This window comes from Engraulis encrasicolus, chromosome 2 (assembly GCF_034702125.1).
Source record: "Engraulis encrasicolus isolate BLACKSEA-1 chromosome 2, IST_EnEncr_1.0, whole genome shotgun sequence".
NCBI lineage: Eukaryota > Metazoa > Chordata > Actinopteri > Clupeiformes > Engraulidae > Engraulis > Engraulis encrasicolus.
This window is the reverse complement of record NC_085858.1, coordinates 4,446,540-4,464,039: the sequence shown is the minus strand read 5'-3', so window position 1 is coordinate 4,464,039 and position 17,500 is coordinate 4,446,540. Positions and strand designations below refer to the sequence as shown.

The 17,500-nt window shown below is 45.3% G+C and overlaps 1 protein-coding gene across 1 annotated transcript in view; it reads right to left on the bottom strand.

Annotated features, from left to right (window-relative positions):
* ppap2d (phosphatidic acid phosphatase type 2D) overlaps positions 1 to 17,500 on the bottom strand; it is a 53,894-nt gene that overhangs the window by 719 nt on the left and 35,675 nt on the right. Inside the window, exons 2-6 of the mRNA XM_063220072.1 lie at positions 16,281 to 16,438; positions 13,422 to 13,708; positions 11,837 to 11,894; positions 5,838 to 6,014; positions 1 to 2,788 (exon numbers count right to left, since the gene is read on the bottom strand). The exon at positions 1 to 2,788 is cut by the window's left edge and continues 719 nt beyond it. Of these exons, the coding sequence (XP_063076142.1) occupies positions 2,678 to 2,788; positions 5,838 to 6,014; positions 11,837 to 11,894; positions 13,422 to 13,708; positions 16,281 to 16,438 (791 nt within the window). The 3' untranslated portion in view covers positions 1 to 2,677. The remainder of the gene's footprint in view (positions 2,789 to 5,837; positions 6,015 to 11,836; positions 11,895 to 13,421; positions 13,709 to 16,280; positions 16,439 to 17,500) is intronic.

The following is a 17,500-nucleotide window of genomic DNA, read 5'->3' as shown; positions in this document are numbered from 1 at the left end:
TTTTTTTTTATTGGACATCATTCTAACATTTAAAAATACAATTGAGAACAGAATTATATCAAGTAGAACTAAAAGTACTCTTACAGATGTAATTACAACACTAGTAGTGTGGTATTACAAAGTTGAAACCATGTAATGTCATACCACTAGTGCTGTAATTACACCTGTAAGAGTACTTCTACTTCTACTTCTACTTCATACAACTCTGGAAAATACGACTTGTTCTCAACCCTAGATCATAGGGAGATGTCCTCATGTGCCACAAGAGCAAGGCTTACTTTCTTTTCCAGATACATCACGTCTGTAGTTTGACACTCAAAATGGACGTCCAACATAAACTTTAAAACATTGCAGCCAATTAAACGTTAAAAAAAGAATGTTGCCCTGCTGCCTTAAGTTTGTAAGTTAACTCAATTTGAGAAAGCATCGAGTTGAGTTAACTGACCAACTTAAGGCAGCGGGGCAACTTGCCTTTTTACGCTTCACTGGCTTGCAGTGTTTCACACTGTAAAACTGACTTTACACAATTCAACACTGAGGACAGAGGGCAGAGGAAAGGAATTGAGTTTGAGTAGAGAGATGACTTGCAAGCCGTGTGGAGAGCAAAAGGTCAGAGGTCAAAGGGCGAGTGTCAATGGAGGGTCAAACAGGCTCCTGTTCTGTTCAGGGCTCTATTCTATTCTATTCAGTCACAGCTCCGCCTGCCTGCCCTCCCGCCTCAAGGGCGCGGTAAGAACACATCACAGAGTGGTTAACAACACGACGCTAACATCAAAACAAAACAGAACAAAACAGAGAAGCGAACAACCTCCAACTAATGAAGTAGCTCTTCCTCCTTATTCAGTCCAAACAAAACAAATGAAGGCAACAGAGAACAAAAAGGATAATAAAAAAGCGTGTGAATGAGAAGTGTATGAACTGAAGTAAAAAGGTGTGTGACCGTGTGCTGGGCTGGTTGTGTCAGTGCCACTGGCTACTTCTGAGAACGTCTGGAAAAGAATGATGGATGGGAGTACGTAAGGAGGAGGACAAGCAGTCAAACGTTTGGGGTGATTGTAAAATAACGGGGTCAGTCTAACACCACCCTCCCTCCCTTCCTCCCTCCCTCTCTCTATCCATCCTGCCCCTCTCTCTATCCCTCCACTTTCCCTGCCTCGGGTCAACCATCTCCCAAACCTCAAGAGGGAGCGTCTGGTTTTGTCAGTGCCTCCGGCTGCAATCTCAGGGGCTAAATGCTACAGCCATCCCATCTCATCGATCTAGTGTAGTCAATCAACATCTTGTTATGACCTACGGGCCTAACTAGCTAACCTACGGTACCTACCCACCTACCGTGTCTACCCACGCATGTGCAACAGACTTAGACTCTTACGGGGAAAAAAGGAAAAAAATACAACAAAATAAAAAGCAAAAAGAAAATGGTGTATTTTGACCACTGCGTGGGTGTAAGGCTAGCCAGCAGTGTCAAGACTGACAGGCTGTGGTTTAGCCTTTAACAGAGAAGAAGAAATTAAATATAAAATAAAATTTAAAAAACACACAAAAAAGGTGTATTTTGACCACTGCATGGGTGTAAGCGTCCAGAGACTACCCTGCAGTGACAGACTGGGCAGGTTGCAGTTTAGCCTCTGACAGAGAAAAAAAAAGAAATTAATTAACAATGAAAAAAAAAGGTTGTGTATTTTGACCACTGCATGGGCGTATAGGTGTCCAGAGGCAACCCAGCAGGGGACAGATGAAGCCATGGGCAAAACAATCATCGTGGTGCAAGAAGAACAAACAGCTTCAAACCGGCTGACTGGCGAGGACTCTGATATTAGCAGCATTAACAGGTTCCGTTTCTGTTTTTTTTTTTCAATTCTTTTCGTCTGTCTGTTCAGTGAAAATAGATTTCTATTCAGGTACGTGTATATTTATATATAAAGTAATCATTACAAAACAGTAAAAGAAAAAAAAAATACAATGTTTTATCACAGGGTGGACGGGTTGGTTTGCTCAACAGCTACTTGTCTTGCTGTAGGCACATGTTTGAGTTGGTGTGCTGGGCTGCATGTGTGAGGCAGTATGTTTTGTGTGTGTGTGTGTGTGTGTGTGTGTGTGTGTGTGTGTGTGTGTGTGTGTGTGTGTGTGTGTGTGTGTGTGTGTGTGTGTGTGTGTGTGTGTGTGTGTGTGTGTGTGTGTGTGTGTGTGTGCGTGTACACATTGTTTTCATATATATAGTATATGTCCTTGTTTACTGCAGGCATTCATTCACCCGGTGTGAAGGACGTAGCTCTGCTCTCCACAGCCCCCGGTCCCGTCCCGGGTGAGTTAGTTCACGGTGTGCACTCTGACCATACATATTTCACAGTCTCCATCCTCCATCTTCTCTCTTGCTGCGCATCCTGCCTGCCTGCCTTCCTTCCTTCCTTCCTTTCCGCAGGGCACTCTCCTCTCCTCTCCTCTCCCCTCTCCTCTCCTCTCCTCAACTCGTCTCCTCCTCCTCCCATCCTGGCCACCTCCACTGCTGTAGTGTAACCCTGCTCAGCTTCCCTCGGACGGCCCTTTGTCCTGGGCTGGGATGTCTGGCTGGGCTGGCTGGCCTGGGGTGTGTGGATAGCTGGCTGGCTGGCTGGAGGTTGTTGGGTGGAGTTGGAGGTGGGTGGTTGTGGGTGGAGGTGGAGGGGGGGGGTGGGTGCTAGCAGACCGTCTGCTGGCTGGACAGGGGGCTCTCCAGGGACACGCTGGTGGGGGACGACAGCTCACTGCTGCTGCGGTGGCTCTTGAACATGGAGGAGATGTAGAAGGCCTGGAAGGGAGAGACAGAGGACAAACACGGAGCGTTACACCCTGTGGAAGAAGTTTACTTCTCCACATTTGCCAAGCTCCCACTCAGGCTACTTTGAAATAGCACCTCAAGTCACATCTCTTTACCAGGGCAAAATGGATTCATTAGATACAATCTAGGACCACATTTTCCAAATGACCTTGTTTTACCTGTCCAATTCAACCAGCTGATCATTCAACCAGCCAATCACCTGGCTGCATTACACAGGTAAAAGATGAGATTCTTTATTGTCCCATAGGGATATTTGTTTTCACATCAGGCAGTCAGTTCCATCAGGTTTGGCATTAGTCATATCGTTGTTGTACATATCTCATTTACAATACATGTAGACACCATTTACACACATAGACACATAAACATCATCAGACATCCACATACAGTACAACATATAAACACATCTATCAATATACACTACTGCCCATCACTGCTCTTAACTGAGGCCAATTGGCCATAAATCTCCCCTCTGCTTTCCCCAATTCCTTGCCCCATCTCATTTTTGTGAAGCGACCTTGGGTTGCATGAAAGGCACTAGAAAAACTAGGTTCTTCTTCTTCTTCTTCTTCTTCTTCTTCTTCTTCTTATTATTCTTCTTCTTCTTCTTCTTCTTCTTCTTCTTCTTCTTCTTATTATTATTATTATTATTATTATTATTATTAATTATTATTATCATTATTATTATTATTATCACTATTATTGTTATTATTATTACAATATGTCAAAGATGAGAGGACAAGCACGCAGAGTAACACTTGAGAGTGTGGCTATTCAACAAGAAATGTACAAATCTGTTTGCTTGCACCCAAAGACCTTGTAAAGACAGTTTGGAGTTCAGCACAGTTTGGAGTTCAACTTTGCAGAGATGAGAGGGAAAAAACACACAGACACACGCAGGGTACACTATGGAGGAGATGTGGACGGACTGAGAAAGAGAAAGAGAGAGAGAGAGAGAGAGAGAGAGAGAGAGAGAGAGAGAGAGAGAGAGAGAGAGAGAGAGAGAGAGAGAGCGAGAGAGAGAGAGAGAGAGCACAGACATGCAGTGTTGCAACATGGAGGAATTGTACAAATGCTGAGAGGAAGAGAGAAACAAACAAGAAGAATGCAGGGTCACCACACGGAGGAGATGAGAGAGTAAACATGCAAAAGCTACTGGCTCAGAAACTAACAAACAAACAAGAGGACGCAGCGACCGATAAACAAAGACAGATAAACAGAATAACGGACGGCTGCACCTTGGACAGACACCAGAGAGAGAGAGAGAGAGAGGTGTGAACACACCATGGAAAACACACGTGCACACACGCACACACACACACACACACACACACACACACACACACACACACACACACACACACACACACACACACACACACACACACACACACACACACACACACACCCCACAAACAAGATAAACAATCTCTCAAGCATGGATGCCTGTATATTACACACCTACACATTAACACACACACACACACACACACACACACACACACACACACACACACACACACACACACACACACACACACACACACACACACACACACACACACACACACACACACACACACACACACACACACACACACATCATGGAAAAAACACAGAGGCAGGTGTAACATTGAACAGTTGTTCATATAAACATGGCGCAAGCATAAACACAGGCAAAATAAACCCACAACTACATACGCACATGCGCAGACACCACACACACACACACACACACACACAAGCACATGCACACACACACGCAAACACATTCAGACAGCGTGGCGCCAGATGGTTCTCGGACACAGACTCACGGGCGCGCATAAAAGGACACACTCGTGATTGGTGCAGCTTTCTACTGGGGATTTCTACGAGTTAATGCTAAAGTGAATACAACAAATAACAGCATGATAATGACCGTGTCCATGTCCATATGGTCTAAAGGAGTGTGTGTGTGTGTGTGTGCTTGTGTGTGCGTGTGTGTGTGTGTGTTCGTGTGTGTGTGTGTGTGTGTGTGTGTGTGTGTGTGTGTGTGTGTTTTAAGGGGATACATTCACGCCCACCCAGTTAGCAGTTAGCCGGGTGTTTGCATGAGTGCAGTGAGCTGAGGTCTGTGTGTGTTGAGTGGGATTTTATAAAGCATTAAAAACCAAACACCCAGTACGTGCCCACGTGAAGGTTGATTTATTTTATTATTTATTCATTTATTTTATGATAAATAATGTTTATTATTCCTTTTATGGTTATGATCGTCTCTGTTGAGTTCGAATCCAACATGGATCCTTTCCCAACCTTTCCCCATCTCTCTCTCCTGCTCATTTCCTATCCTCTCTTCACTGTCCTGTTTGCACTAAGCCGTATCCACATAATGCACGCCGTAGCACCAGTTTAACGCTGTAATAGTCATTGAAAAGTTAACTGCCATAGTGCTAAACTGCTATGACATAACATAGGGCCTTTAGCAATGCACTACGACTTGGTCATTGCCATTCTGGTAACAGCAAATTAACAATGCCATGTCTTAACGGGTTGAAAATAGTACAGTACAGTAATTCAAGCCTTAATACAGTATCGTACAGTAATTAAATACAGTTTATTGGCCTGGGCCGGCCCATACCAGTACCTGTGATGATCAACAAAAAGTTAAGCTTCACAATGTAGTCTTGCGAAGCAAACTATCAAGAGCATTTCAAATCCTAACGAGATTGGGACCAATCAATTTGGAGCATTTCCAACATCTCGATGGGCCGTTCAGTCAGGAGGTGAGTGATTTCAGTTTAGACCAATAGGAGAGGGAGGCATTTCGTGAGCGCGTCGTAAATGGGTAGACGACGCAAATTACTAAGATCAAATTCTGAGCTGTATGTCTTTCTTTTCAGCTGTTTCAATACAGTTTTTCCTGAACTGCATCCAGCTTCTGTGCTTCAACTCCTTTTCTCCTTTCAGAGAGTTGTAGTTGCCATAGCCAGGCTACAAATGCATACTTTACATAAATAAATCAATAAGACCATTGACTTACCACCCAGTATGCGGTGAGCGCTCCCTGTAGGAAGCCGACGATGACGTCGGTGGGATGGTGGCGGTAGTCGGAGATGCGGCTGAGGCCCGTGTACACGGCCAGCATCACCAGCAGGAACTGCACCAGCGGCCGCAGCAGACGCGCACCACGCCACGAGAACCGCGCCTGCAGGTAGAACTGTGGAGGAAAGAGGAGAGGAGAGGAGAGGAGAGGAGAGGAGAGGAGAGGAGAGGAGAGCAGAGGAGAGGAGAGGAGAGGAGAGGAGAGGAGAGGAGAGGAGAGGAGAGGAGAGGAGAGGAGAGGAGAGGAGAATATAAGGAGTTAGTCATTACATTACATTACTCAAATGATTATATTACAATTAGCAGATGTTTCAATACAAAGCCACCACCAAGCATTAGTGTATTATAATTCATTTATTGCATTTTATCCATTGATTGGAAGAACAGCCAGGTAAACCCAGTCCCTCATACTTCATTTTGCACAGAAGATCAGGTCGTGTCTTTATTGACATTTCGTCACAGGCAGCAAGCTGATATGGAGTGATCAGATGTTAGTGATTGAGTAAAGGTTGATTTATTCATTGTTCATATTCGGCAGAATACACCTTCAGCAATAGCAGCTGTTGTTGGGAAAGGTGCTGCCTGAAACAATCAAATTAGAAAAGCCCACAGCCAGACCGTACAAATGAGGGCAGTCATCGGTAAGCGGTTGGGGCGTCAGACTTGTAGCCCAAAGGTTGCGGGTTCGACTCCCGACCCGCCAGGTTGGTGGGGGGAATAATCAACCAGTGCTCTGCCCCATCCTCCTCCATGACTGAGGTACCCTGAGCATGGTACCGTCCCGCCGCACTGCTCCCTAGGGCCGAAATTTGAGGGCTGCTCCCTTGCGTGGGTGAGGCATGAATGCAATTTCGTTGTGTGTAATGTGCAGTGTTCAGTTGTGTGCTGTGGAGTGCTGTGTCACAATGACAATGGGAGTTGGAGTTTCCAATGGGCTTTCACGGCTTTCAAATGAATCCAGTTTGCTTGGCTATTGCAAAACACTTTTTAGGGCATTTTAAAGTGGCTGGGCAAGAATAGCGGAGAGACAGAATTTGAGGAGGGATGGAAAATCAAAGATAAAGAGGGATTTGAACTAATCTCCATAGGTACAGGTACTCCCTAGGCAGTGGGATTTGAGCCCATCTACATCGTGCATACTCTAGAAGTGTCCCTGGGTGCACAGTGCAGGGGGCTCTGTCAACTGCGTCATAGCTGCACACCCCGAGCCCTAATGACTGCTCTGGGCTGTGTTTATGACAAGTGCTTTCGTTTGAAAGATTCTGCTTTTTCCAAGAAAACGGAGGGGTGAAAAAGGGGGTCAAGCATTCCTAAAAACACTATACTTGTTTGAGCAACTCGGGGAGGCGTGTGCACCTGTAAAAGTAGCACAAGCAGGGCGAGGGGGTCAGCGCGATTCATCAAGATGAAATGGACAGATGCGCATTCTTGCCTTCGGCTGGCCTTCCCTTCTCTTCTCTTCTCTCCCCTTCCCGACCTGCATGAAAGCAGATGTCTCGCCTCTTCCACCCTCCCTGACATAAAACAGCTGCTCTTTTTAGTGAAGTCCGCCACGCAAGTCATGTTGCTGCAGGTCTGACTAAAAAAAGATCTCATTGCAGCTTGTTGTACGTACGTACAGTACCTCTTGGAGAGGTTTGGAGGTGCATGTGTTTGACAGGATACGGCATGAGATGGGCTTATTTATGTGGGAGCTGAAAGCTAACAATGAGAGAAGAAACTATCGTAATATGTTTTGAAGCCGGCTGTCACCTGTACATTTCAGGTTGAAGTGTTTGACGAAACACAGGTGCGAGGAAAGTTTATTTATCTGGTAACCACTGAAGTGCATGTCTTATCCATTTTTAAGCCAGCTGCCACGTATCGATTTCAGGTAGAAATGTTTGGCCTAATACAGCACAGGTATGTGACAGCCTTGTTTATGTAAGGGATACAAGCAGTAGAGCAGAGTTGATCTGTTTTGAAGCTTGCTGTCACCTCCAGATTTCAGGTGCTTCACCCCATACAGGTGTGAAGCCGGCTTACTGTATTCACCTGGACTAAAGCTAGCAAAAAGCTAACAAAACTCCTCTTTTATCTACTAATTTATTTATTCTACTACTTATACTAGAGCATTTGTTTGTCTGTTTGTCATTGTTTGTTTTGTTTATTCTCCTGTTGCCTTATGACACTGTCGTTGCATTGTGTGTTGTTGTTGTAAGCTTTTACTTTTTACCTGCAAACAAATCTACCTTTGGGTACCAATAAAGTTACCTTACCTTACCTAACAACAAGTGTGTGTGTTATGTTTCAATATGAGGAAGTCAATTTTGTTTATGTGAATGAGAGGCTGCTAATAAAAAACAAAACAGCCTGTGCTTCTTTAAACCAAATCAACGGGCCGTTCGGATCCCTGATGCTTGCCTATTTCCAACACCTCCTCCCCCTATTTCTCTTTTCTGAAGCGCTTTGCATCGCCACTCAAGCAGTCCCTTTAGGCAAAGGAAACTACAAAGCGGCAGATCCTTTACCGCAGCGAGCTGTAGAACTCAAAAGTTTTCCTGAGGCCCCAACGCCCCACTTCTCTCCTCTGTTCTTTTTTTTGTTGTTTGTGTGGTGCGCGGGGTATGTATGTATGTATTACCGCACAGAGGCGAGGCGAGGCAAGGCAAGGCAAGGCGTGCGGCACACCACAGTCCAAACGGAGATAGATAAGGAAGTACGTGCCAATATTTATCAAAGGCAGGATATGAATAACGCAGAACGGACTTCTATCAAGGTGGCAACACCCTTATTTTGATGAGCGGCGCCTAGAAGCCAGTGAGTGAGCGAGAGAGAGAATGAGGGAGAGAGACAGCAAGAGAGAGAGAAAGAGAGAGAGAGAGAGAGAGAGAGAGAGAGAGAGAGAGAGAGAGAGAGAGAGAGAGAGTGACTGAGCAAGAGAGGGAGCGAAGCAAGCGCACTCGCACTGACGGTTTCCCTCAGCGTCTCTTCTGCCACACAATAGCTGAAAGAGGCCTGTCCATCTCTCAGTGAGGGCCAAAGCCTCGCTACACCCCCCCCCCCTCGCTACACAACCCCCCTACCCCACTTACCCCCACCTACCCCAAGCTGAACAACGACTCCTCTGTCCACAACCCTTTTTCACTCGCTCGCTCTCTCTCCCTCCCTCTCCTCACTTTCTCCCTCCCTCTTCTCGCTCACTCATTCACACTCCCCCTCCACTCTCTTTCTCTCTTTCACTCTCTATTCCTCTCCCTTTCTGTCTTTCACTCGCTCTCTCCCTCTACTCACTCATTCGTGCCCTCCCCTCCCTCTTTATTTCTCTCTTTCCCACTCTCGCTCCCCTCCCTCTCTTTCTCTCTCGCCATCTATTCATCTGCCCTCTAGAGAACTTTCCCTATTCTCCTCTCTGTCCCCCTTTTTCCTTTTTTCGTTTCAGTAGGAGCAGAGGGCCTTCTGGGAGTTTCTACTTTCTCAGAGCTTTCTTCTATTGGGATGTTTTGGTTGGTGTGTGTGAGTGTTGTCTGCTGTTTATATGTGTGTGTGTGTGTGTGTGTGTGTGTGTGTGTGTGTGTGTGTGTGTGTGTGTGTGTGTGTGTGTGTGTGTGTGTGTGTGTGTGTGTGTGTGTGTGTGTGTGTGTGTGTGTGTGTGTATGTGTGTTTGTGCTAGTTGTTTACTGTTGGTGCTTGAGCATGCATGAGAGGAATTGAGGGTGTGTGGCGCTTTGTATTGTTTGTGAATGGGAGGGATTGTGTGTGTGTGTGTGTGTGTGTGTGTGTGTGTGTGTGTGTGTGTGTGTGTGTGTGTGTGTGTGTGTGTGTGTGTGTGTGTGTGTGTGTGTGTGTGTGTGTGTGTGTGTGTGTGTGTGTGTGTGTGTGTGTGTGTGTGTGTTGTTTTGTGCTGTGTATGAGAAGCTGAGTAAGTCTGTGTGCTGCATTTGCGATAGTGGATGTGAATGCAAGGGATTGTGTGACTGTGTCTGTCTATATCTGTGACTGAGAGTATGTGTATCAGTGTCGTAGAACATGTGTGTCTGTGTGATTGTGTAAAAGCATGTACCTGCATCTGTGCCTGAGAACATGTATATCAGTAAATATCTGTAGCTGAAATGTGTATATGTGTGAATCTGCTTGTGACTGAGAAAAGGGTGTATCTGTGTATCTGAGTGAATGTGGATGTCTGTATCTGCAAGTGAGAATATGTGTGGGTATCTGTGACTGTGTCTCTGCTACTGAGAATGTGTCTGTGTATCTGTGGCTGAGAAAATGTGTATCTGTGTATCTGAGTGAATGTGTGTCTCTGTCTCTAGGAGTGAGAGTATGTGTGAGTATCTGTGGCTGAGTGTCTGCAACTGAGAATATGTGAGTATGTGTATCTGTGGCTGTCTGCAACTGAGAATATGTGTGAGTATGTGTGACTGTGGCTGCGTCTCTGAGGGAGTGGTGCGTTGGCTGTGTGATTACCATTCAGAGGCACAAAGACACACACAGAAGGAGAACAAGAGGGCGTTAAGTGGAAGAGCTGAGGGCGTCTAGGGACGACGGAGAGAGACAGTCACCCATCAGCAGGTAAAGGATAGTTTACATCAGTGTTTCTCAATGGGGGCGTTAGAGAGACCTCGGGGGGCATTGAGATGGAGACCGTTTAGAAGGGGCAGTGCTTAGTTCCCATTTGGAGTGGGGGGGTAGTGGGGCTTGGTCTATTTTATTTTTTAATACCAAGGGGGGCATTGGTAGGCTTATAAAGTGGCCAAGGGGGCTTTGGGAGGCTTATGATGAGGTTCAGGGGGCGTTTGTTCAAAAAAGGGTGAGAACCACTGGTTTAACACCCTAGCGCGGAGCCTATGTTAAAAACTTACTGTCGGGGGGGCGGTGTGGCGCAGCGCGCTAAGCCCCCCACATTTGGGCTTGCATGCCCATGGGGACCCCGGTTCAAGTCGAGTCATTTCCCAGCCCTACCCCATATCTCTCTCCTGCTCCTCTCACACTGTCCTATCATAATAAAGGCGAAAAAGCCCCAAAAACATACTTAAATTTTTTTTTTTTTTTTAAATACTGTCACCAAAATTGTAATGGCTATGTTTTAATCTCTTAGTTAAAGCTCTCGGTAATATCATAGCAATATTGTTATGATGCAGTTGAGTGTTTTCAGCAAAGAGTGAATGAGCCTGTCGACAGGGCCATTCAAAAAAATAATAAATAAATAAAGGGACAGAAAGAGATACAAAGAGGAGAAGAGACAGAGAGAAAGAGTACATAAACTACCCTGAAGGTGAGGACTGGCATACCTTGGGACATCTAGGGACAATTGAGATAGCCACCAGTGTCAGGTAAAGCACGGTTTAATAAAAGAGACAAAAAGAGATAGAAATAGGAGAGGAGAAGAGACAGAGAGAGACCGAGAGCTGGGATATCTTGAGACATCTAGGGACAGTTGAGATAGTCACCGTCAGGTAAAGCACGCTTTAATAAAGAGAAAGAGAAACAGAAAGAGATACCAAAAGGCCAGAACATCACGCTGAGAGCGGCAGACTCTCAGATGTCTAGGGACGATTGAGATACTCCAGGCAGGTACAGTAAAGCAGAGTTTAATGAAAAAGAGACAGAAAGAAGAAGAGGACAACGGGGCAGAAAAGAAGAGGGCAAAACGCAGCACTACATAGTAAGAAAACACATTCAGTGTTTAATTCAACACTTGGACAACTGGTTTAACATCCAATAGATGGTATTTGGTTTGTTCGTTAGTGTTGAATTAACTGAATTTGTTTCTGTGTGTGAGAGAGAAGGGCATCTACAGACATCTAGGGAGGAATGAAACACTCACCGTCAGGTACAGCCAAGTATAATAAAAACAGAAAAAGAGAAGAGAAGAGGAGAAGAGGGCAGAACGAAGAGGGTGAAAAAAGTCACTGAGGACTGAGATATAGTACATGTAGAGGGTATTGAAATACTTACCGCCAGATACAGCATGGTGTACATGGCGAAGGACGCATGGCCCGAGAAGAAAGACTTCCTGTTCGGGAAAAAAAAAAAACATAGAGATTGGCAAATGGCATTTCAGTCCATTTAGTCCAATGGCAAATGGCATTTCAGTCTATTCAGTCCACTGTGTACAAGTGCATGCCATTTAAACCACTGATAATGCTTTCATTGGCACCTTACCCACTTCCTATCACTCTTTGTTCAACACATAGCCTACACACTCGTGTCAAACATGTGAGTCACACATCACACACAATAAAATGAAATCTGAGCTGCAGATTATTTAAACACCTCGGACACTATCTGTGGCTTTCTGTTTTGTCATGCTGGGTATACAAGAAGATCAATTGAAGTGGGGCAGAGACAGAGTCTGCAACAGAGCGGTGCATTACCCACAGAATATGGTTACACATGACGAGCTACTGTTCTTTCCTGGTCTTGGTTTGGTGACTGGTGACATTAAAGGTACATTATGATTGTCTATAGTTCATTCTGTAGTGGTGAAGTATACCCAGGCAATTTGTAAGATTTTATTTGTCACATACATGTTTGTTCCAGTGACACCAAATGCAAAGAAAGTGAATTGGTCAGTCAATGGTGAGCTGTTGGACATCCCAGAGAATGTAAAAGTACCTGCCAAGCATGTCAGCAATGTCCCAAGATAGCCCATCTATCTGACCTATGCCAGTTAGGATCAAGCTGGTCATAAATAGGCCAGACTAGAGTCATGACATTATAAAACATTTAGCAGACAGATTTATCCAAAGACTATATATCTACAATGTGAGGGGGGAAATAAAGCCCATTTTCAAAACGTGCTTATCGGCAGTAGAGAATCAACATATGGCAGGACCAGTGATAGGCCAACCTGGATTCATTAGTTACAGTCCAGTACCACATAACACTTGACCCAGTTTTAGCTGTCAAATTTGACAGGGTCATTGAACCAGCCAATCACCTGATAATTTGGAATATGTGGCACTGGATCAGATCTTTACATTAACGTTCTTCATGGCCAGCCAAAATGGCTTGTAGATGTTGATCTTGCTAGCCAAACGCATTCTCACTAATGGGTCAAAGTGGCTAGTAAGTAGGGGTGTAAATAATAATCAAAATGTATCGATATATCACGATATAATCTGACGATTGAATCGAATCGCATCGTATCGTATCGTGGGTTATTCTTCAGTATCGAAAATGATCGAATCGCTGGCCCCTGTCCAATGCCCTAGCTCCATAACATAATAGAAGTGGAAAAGTAATTGGAAAAAAGTCGAAATTGAATCGTATTGTATCGTATCGTGGTATCGAAAATAATCTAATCGCATCCCATCGAATAATAATATATCGATATGGAATCGTATCGTCATGGAGGCTGTGATTTACACCCCTACTAGAAAGTTGGTCTTTTCTACCAGCCACACTACAATTTCACCAGCATTTGAAAACCCTGCACTGGATTGTAGACTAAAGAATCCAGGTTGCCCTTGACTGGGCAGGACTTTGTTACACTCTAAACCAGAGATGGCCTCCTGTCCTGTGTGTGTACTGTACTGACCTGGCCTCCTCCACCATCTTGTCGTTCTGCTGCCTGCAGGTGACGTGCGGGAGGTAGGTCCCTGGCGCACAGCCCAGCGACTCGTACGTCACATTGCATACGGACAGGAAGTTTGGGCGGAGCCTGCCCACGCTCAGCTTGGCCATGTTTGTCAGCGATTGGCCGACACAGCAGCCGAACAGGAAGCTACCCAGCTCCTTGTAGAGGCAGGAGACGTAGCGGTTCTGCACGAACGCTCGCGAGTGGACACCACGGTAGCGCACCCGGTAGCACTCCCCCAGTGCAATCTGGGAAATGAGAAGGAGGAAGAATGAGGAGGAGGAAGACGGGGGGGAAACACAGGTTTGTTAAGCAGAGGTGTCTAAGGTAAATTCACAGTGAAAATTCACGGTGTAAGTACAACAATAGCATAGGAGCTTACATAGTGTACATAGGTCACACTATTTACTCCATTGTACCTAATGAGGTAGATAGACTGTGCAATTGAGAAACACTGGAAACCTAACAGGAACACATCACAAATTTGACTCAACCAGCGTAGAGTCCGCTGATAATAAGACAAGTACACAGGTGTACTTGTTCCTCAAATAAGTGACCTGTGTGTTGGCAGGAAACTGTGTTTGTTTGGTTTTACTTTTACTTTTTACACCTGTGTTGTTAAGTTTTATCTCACATCACATAGGTACCTGTAGCTAGCTACAGCTTTATTTCTTATGACCATTACACATTACATACAGTATTTATCCCAATTCAATGGGAGAAAAGAAAGGTGTAGGTTTGGCTTGTTGAAAAGGAGGGGATATTAATATGGGAAATTGTCCAGGTAAACTATTTTTGCATTATACTTGTGAAAAAGTGGTGGGGGCAAGCTAGGTTTACTTCAAAAGTGGTATGGGCATGTCCACACCATCCACACCTAAAATGACGCCCATGGGAGAACAACACCTTTGGGCATTTGGCAGGTCCAGCAGGGTACTGCAACATGAGTGATGATATACAGTATAGCAGTGGTTTTCAAAGTGGGGGCTGGGGGCCCCTGGGGGGCCGCGAGGGGATGCCAGGGGGGCCGCAGAAGGCTGGCAGGAAAAATATACCAAAATAAAGTTTATAACTTAATAAATTGAATAACTTAAGTAAGCCAAAATAAACCAAAAAACAAGCTAAACTATCCCAGTGGAATAATGTTCTTCTTTACAATGTTTATGTATAACAATGTTACAAGTGTTATGTTTTCTGTAGTAGGCCTACTTGAATGGGTTTAGGAATGCAGCAACTTCATCGAGTTGTGAAACCGGGTGCACAGAAAAAATAGTGTGGCACGGGGTGTGTCAGGGGGGCCTTGGCTAGAATACACAGCTATATGGGAGGCCTTGTCATGATAAAGTTTGGGAACCCCTGCAGTATAGCACTACGTCTACTACTGGTAATATCACCATTGCTAGCTACAACACCCATCATCAGCAGCATTATCATTGTCAGCATAACCCATATAATCGTCCTCCTCAACTAGTCAAATACTGTACTAGAAGGAACAGAGAACATGCAACTGTACTTAACCTCTCATACTTCAAAGTAAGAATTTTGAAAACGTAAGGATTTGTCACAAATATTAAGTACTAATGACAATGTGTGGAACTGCTTTGATCTATTGGACAGGGCATTCACTCTAGAACACTGCATCTTGATGACTGTGTTCGTTCCAGCTGCTAGTTGATCATGCGTGGCGTAACCTTTAGATGAGATTTATGGCCGTACAGCATTAAATACCCATAAATATCCTTTAGGTACAAGCCCCAGTGCCCAGGCACTGTATTTATGGCCGTCACATGACTTTATAGTCATAAACCAAAAGCATACCCTGAGCGTCAGACATTGAAAATAGCCAGCGCTAATACTTCTCTCCTCGATCATCTGTGAGTGTGGAGTATCAGTTTGCCATAAATAATCAGGGAGCCAGGCAGCAGGCAGTAGCCCTAGAAAACCTGCCCATGTAGACAGAGCTCCTCTCTAATGAGATTCACAGTGTATCCCATCAAGGCTACAGTGCAGAGTGCCTTCGTCCCTCCACAGAAGCTCCTGAGCTTTCCCCAGAGGATAGGGGGGAAAGGCAGTGTAAGACAGATGCGATGATGATGATGATGAGGATTACAGTGGAGATGGAGAGCAGAAGGAGGAGCAGGAGGAGGAGCAGGAGGAGGAGGAGGAGGAGGAGGAGGAGGAGGAGGAGGAGGAGGAGGAGGAGATTGTATATGCCTCTGGAGGTGGAGGAGGAGGTGGAGATGATGTGTCTGTACTTCTGACTTGCTCTCTCCCTGTTCACCCACAGAACCCAGAGTTTATTCAGAGGACACCTCAAGATACTGAGACACAGATGTGAGGCAGAGGATGATGAAAATAATGATGCTGATGATGATGATGCTGATGGTGATGGTTGAGGGGTATTTGCTTGTTACAGTAGAGGTAGAAGTTAAGAATGTGGCTATTATTCAAGGGTTTGTTGTCTTTTATACGTCTTTATTTGATAGTGACAGTGAAGAGATGACAGGAAATGGTTGGGTGAGGGAAGGAAACCACCTCAGGCCTGAATCGAACCCGGGTCCCCACGGCTCAACACTTGTTGCTTTTCGATTGGGCACGAAAAAGCTCGACTCAGTTCCAAAACCAGCTGGCTGGCTAAAGCCAGAGGGTCAGGGAAGGATTGATGACAAATGACCAGGACAGGAATCGTACCCGGGCCGCCGGCATAGTAACCCAGTGCCCTACCATTAGGCCACAGCAGGGTCAAAAAACGATGAAGATATTTAATGACCATGTGTCAGCCCGGCTGTCTGTCTGTCTGTCTGTCTGTGTTGTACTGACCGTGAGGCCGGTGATGATGATTCCCCCGGCGATGAGCAGTCCGTCGGGGATGGCCTCGCGCTCCACGTAGGGGTACGTGATGGACGAGTCTCCACAGAACAGCCCTCGCCTGTACGGCTTCACCGCCTTCAGCTCGCACGCAAAGAACGGGATGGAGGCTGCGGAGAGAGGAGAGCAAGAAAGACATGAACAAGAGGGTTAAGGAATGGAGATATGCAGGAGAGAAAGAGAGAGAAAACAGAGGTTAAGAAAGAATGTAGATATGTATAGGAGAGAAAGAGAGGGAAACGGAGGTTAAGGAATGACTTGAATTTCATTTGAATTGTTTTTGCCAACTGTCTATGTGGCTGGCACATGACCATGAGGCTTGAGGAGAGAGCAGGAAAGACACAAAAGCAGAGGTTAAGACATGGGTGGATGCTATATAAAGAGAGAGAAAAAAACAGAGATTAACCAAGGGATGAAGGCCGTACAAGACGGAGAGAACCAAAAAAAAAAGTGGGGGTGAAGGCAGGAATGGAGGCTGAGGTGGCAGGAAAAAAAACATAATGGAGAAAAGACATTTACTGGACGTGCTGTGCTGCTCATATAGGCAAAGTTTTGAATGTATACTCAGAAGAGAGGGCAGAAGCATCATAATCACCTCATAGATTCCCATTGCATTAGACTTATTGGACAGCTATACCACTATATTAATACAGCAGATATATATATATATAGGTGTACAGGCACATCTTCAGGGAAACTGGAAAAAAGCTAGCGAGTCCGTGACAGATGCGATTCCTTGAACTGCTCTAAAGAAGAGGAGGAGGTGGGGGCTGCTCTCAAGACGGCATGTCAAGGAGACTCCATATTCCCAGCGTTACTGCATACAATGCTATTACATAAGCCATCGCATGAATCCAGTTTATGATAACCAACTGCAGAGCACAGTATATGGAGGCCTATAGGGGGGAGAGCACAATGCACATGTACAGCATGTGCCAGTACAAAATAGACATGTGTTTTTATCTGGCTCTGTATCTGTCAAACAGTCAGCTGAACATGCCTTGTGTGTGTGTGTGTGTGTGTGTGTGTGTGTGTGTGTGTGTGTGTGTGTGTGTGTGTGTGTGTGTGTGTGTGTGTGTGTGTGTGTGTGTGTGTGTGTGTGTGTGTGTGTGTGTGTGTGTGTGTGTGTGTGTGTGATATAAGGAGAACACAAGAAGGCTGTCACTCGTCTG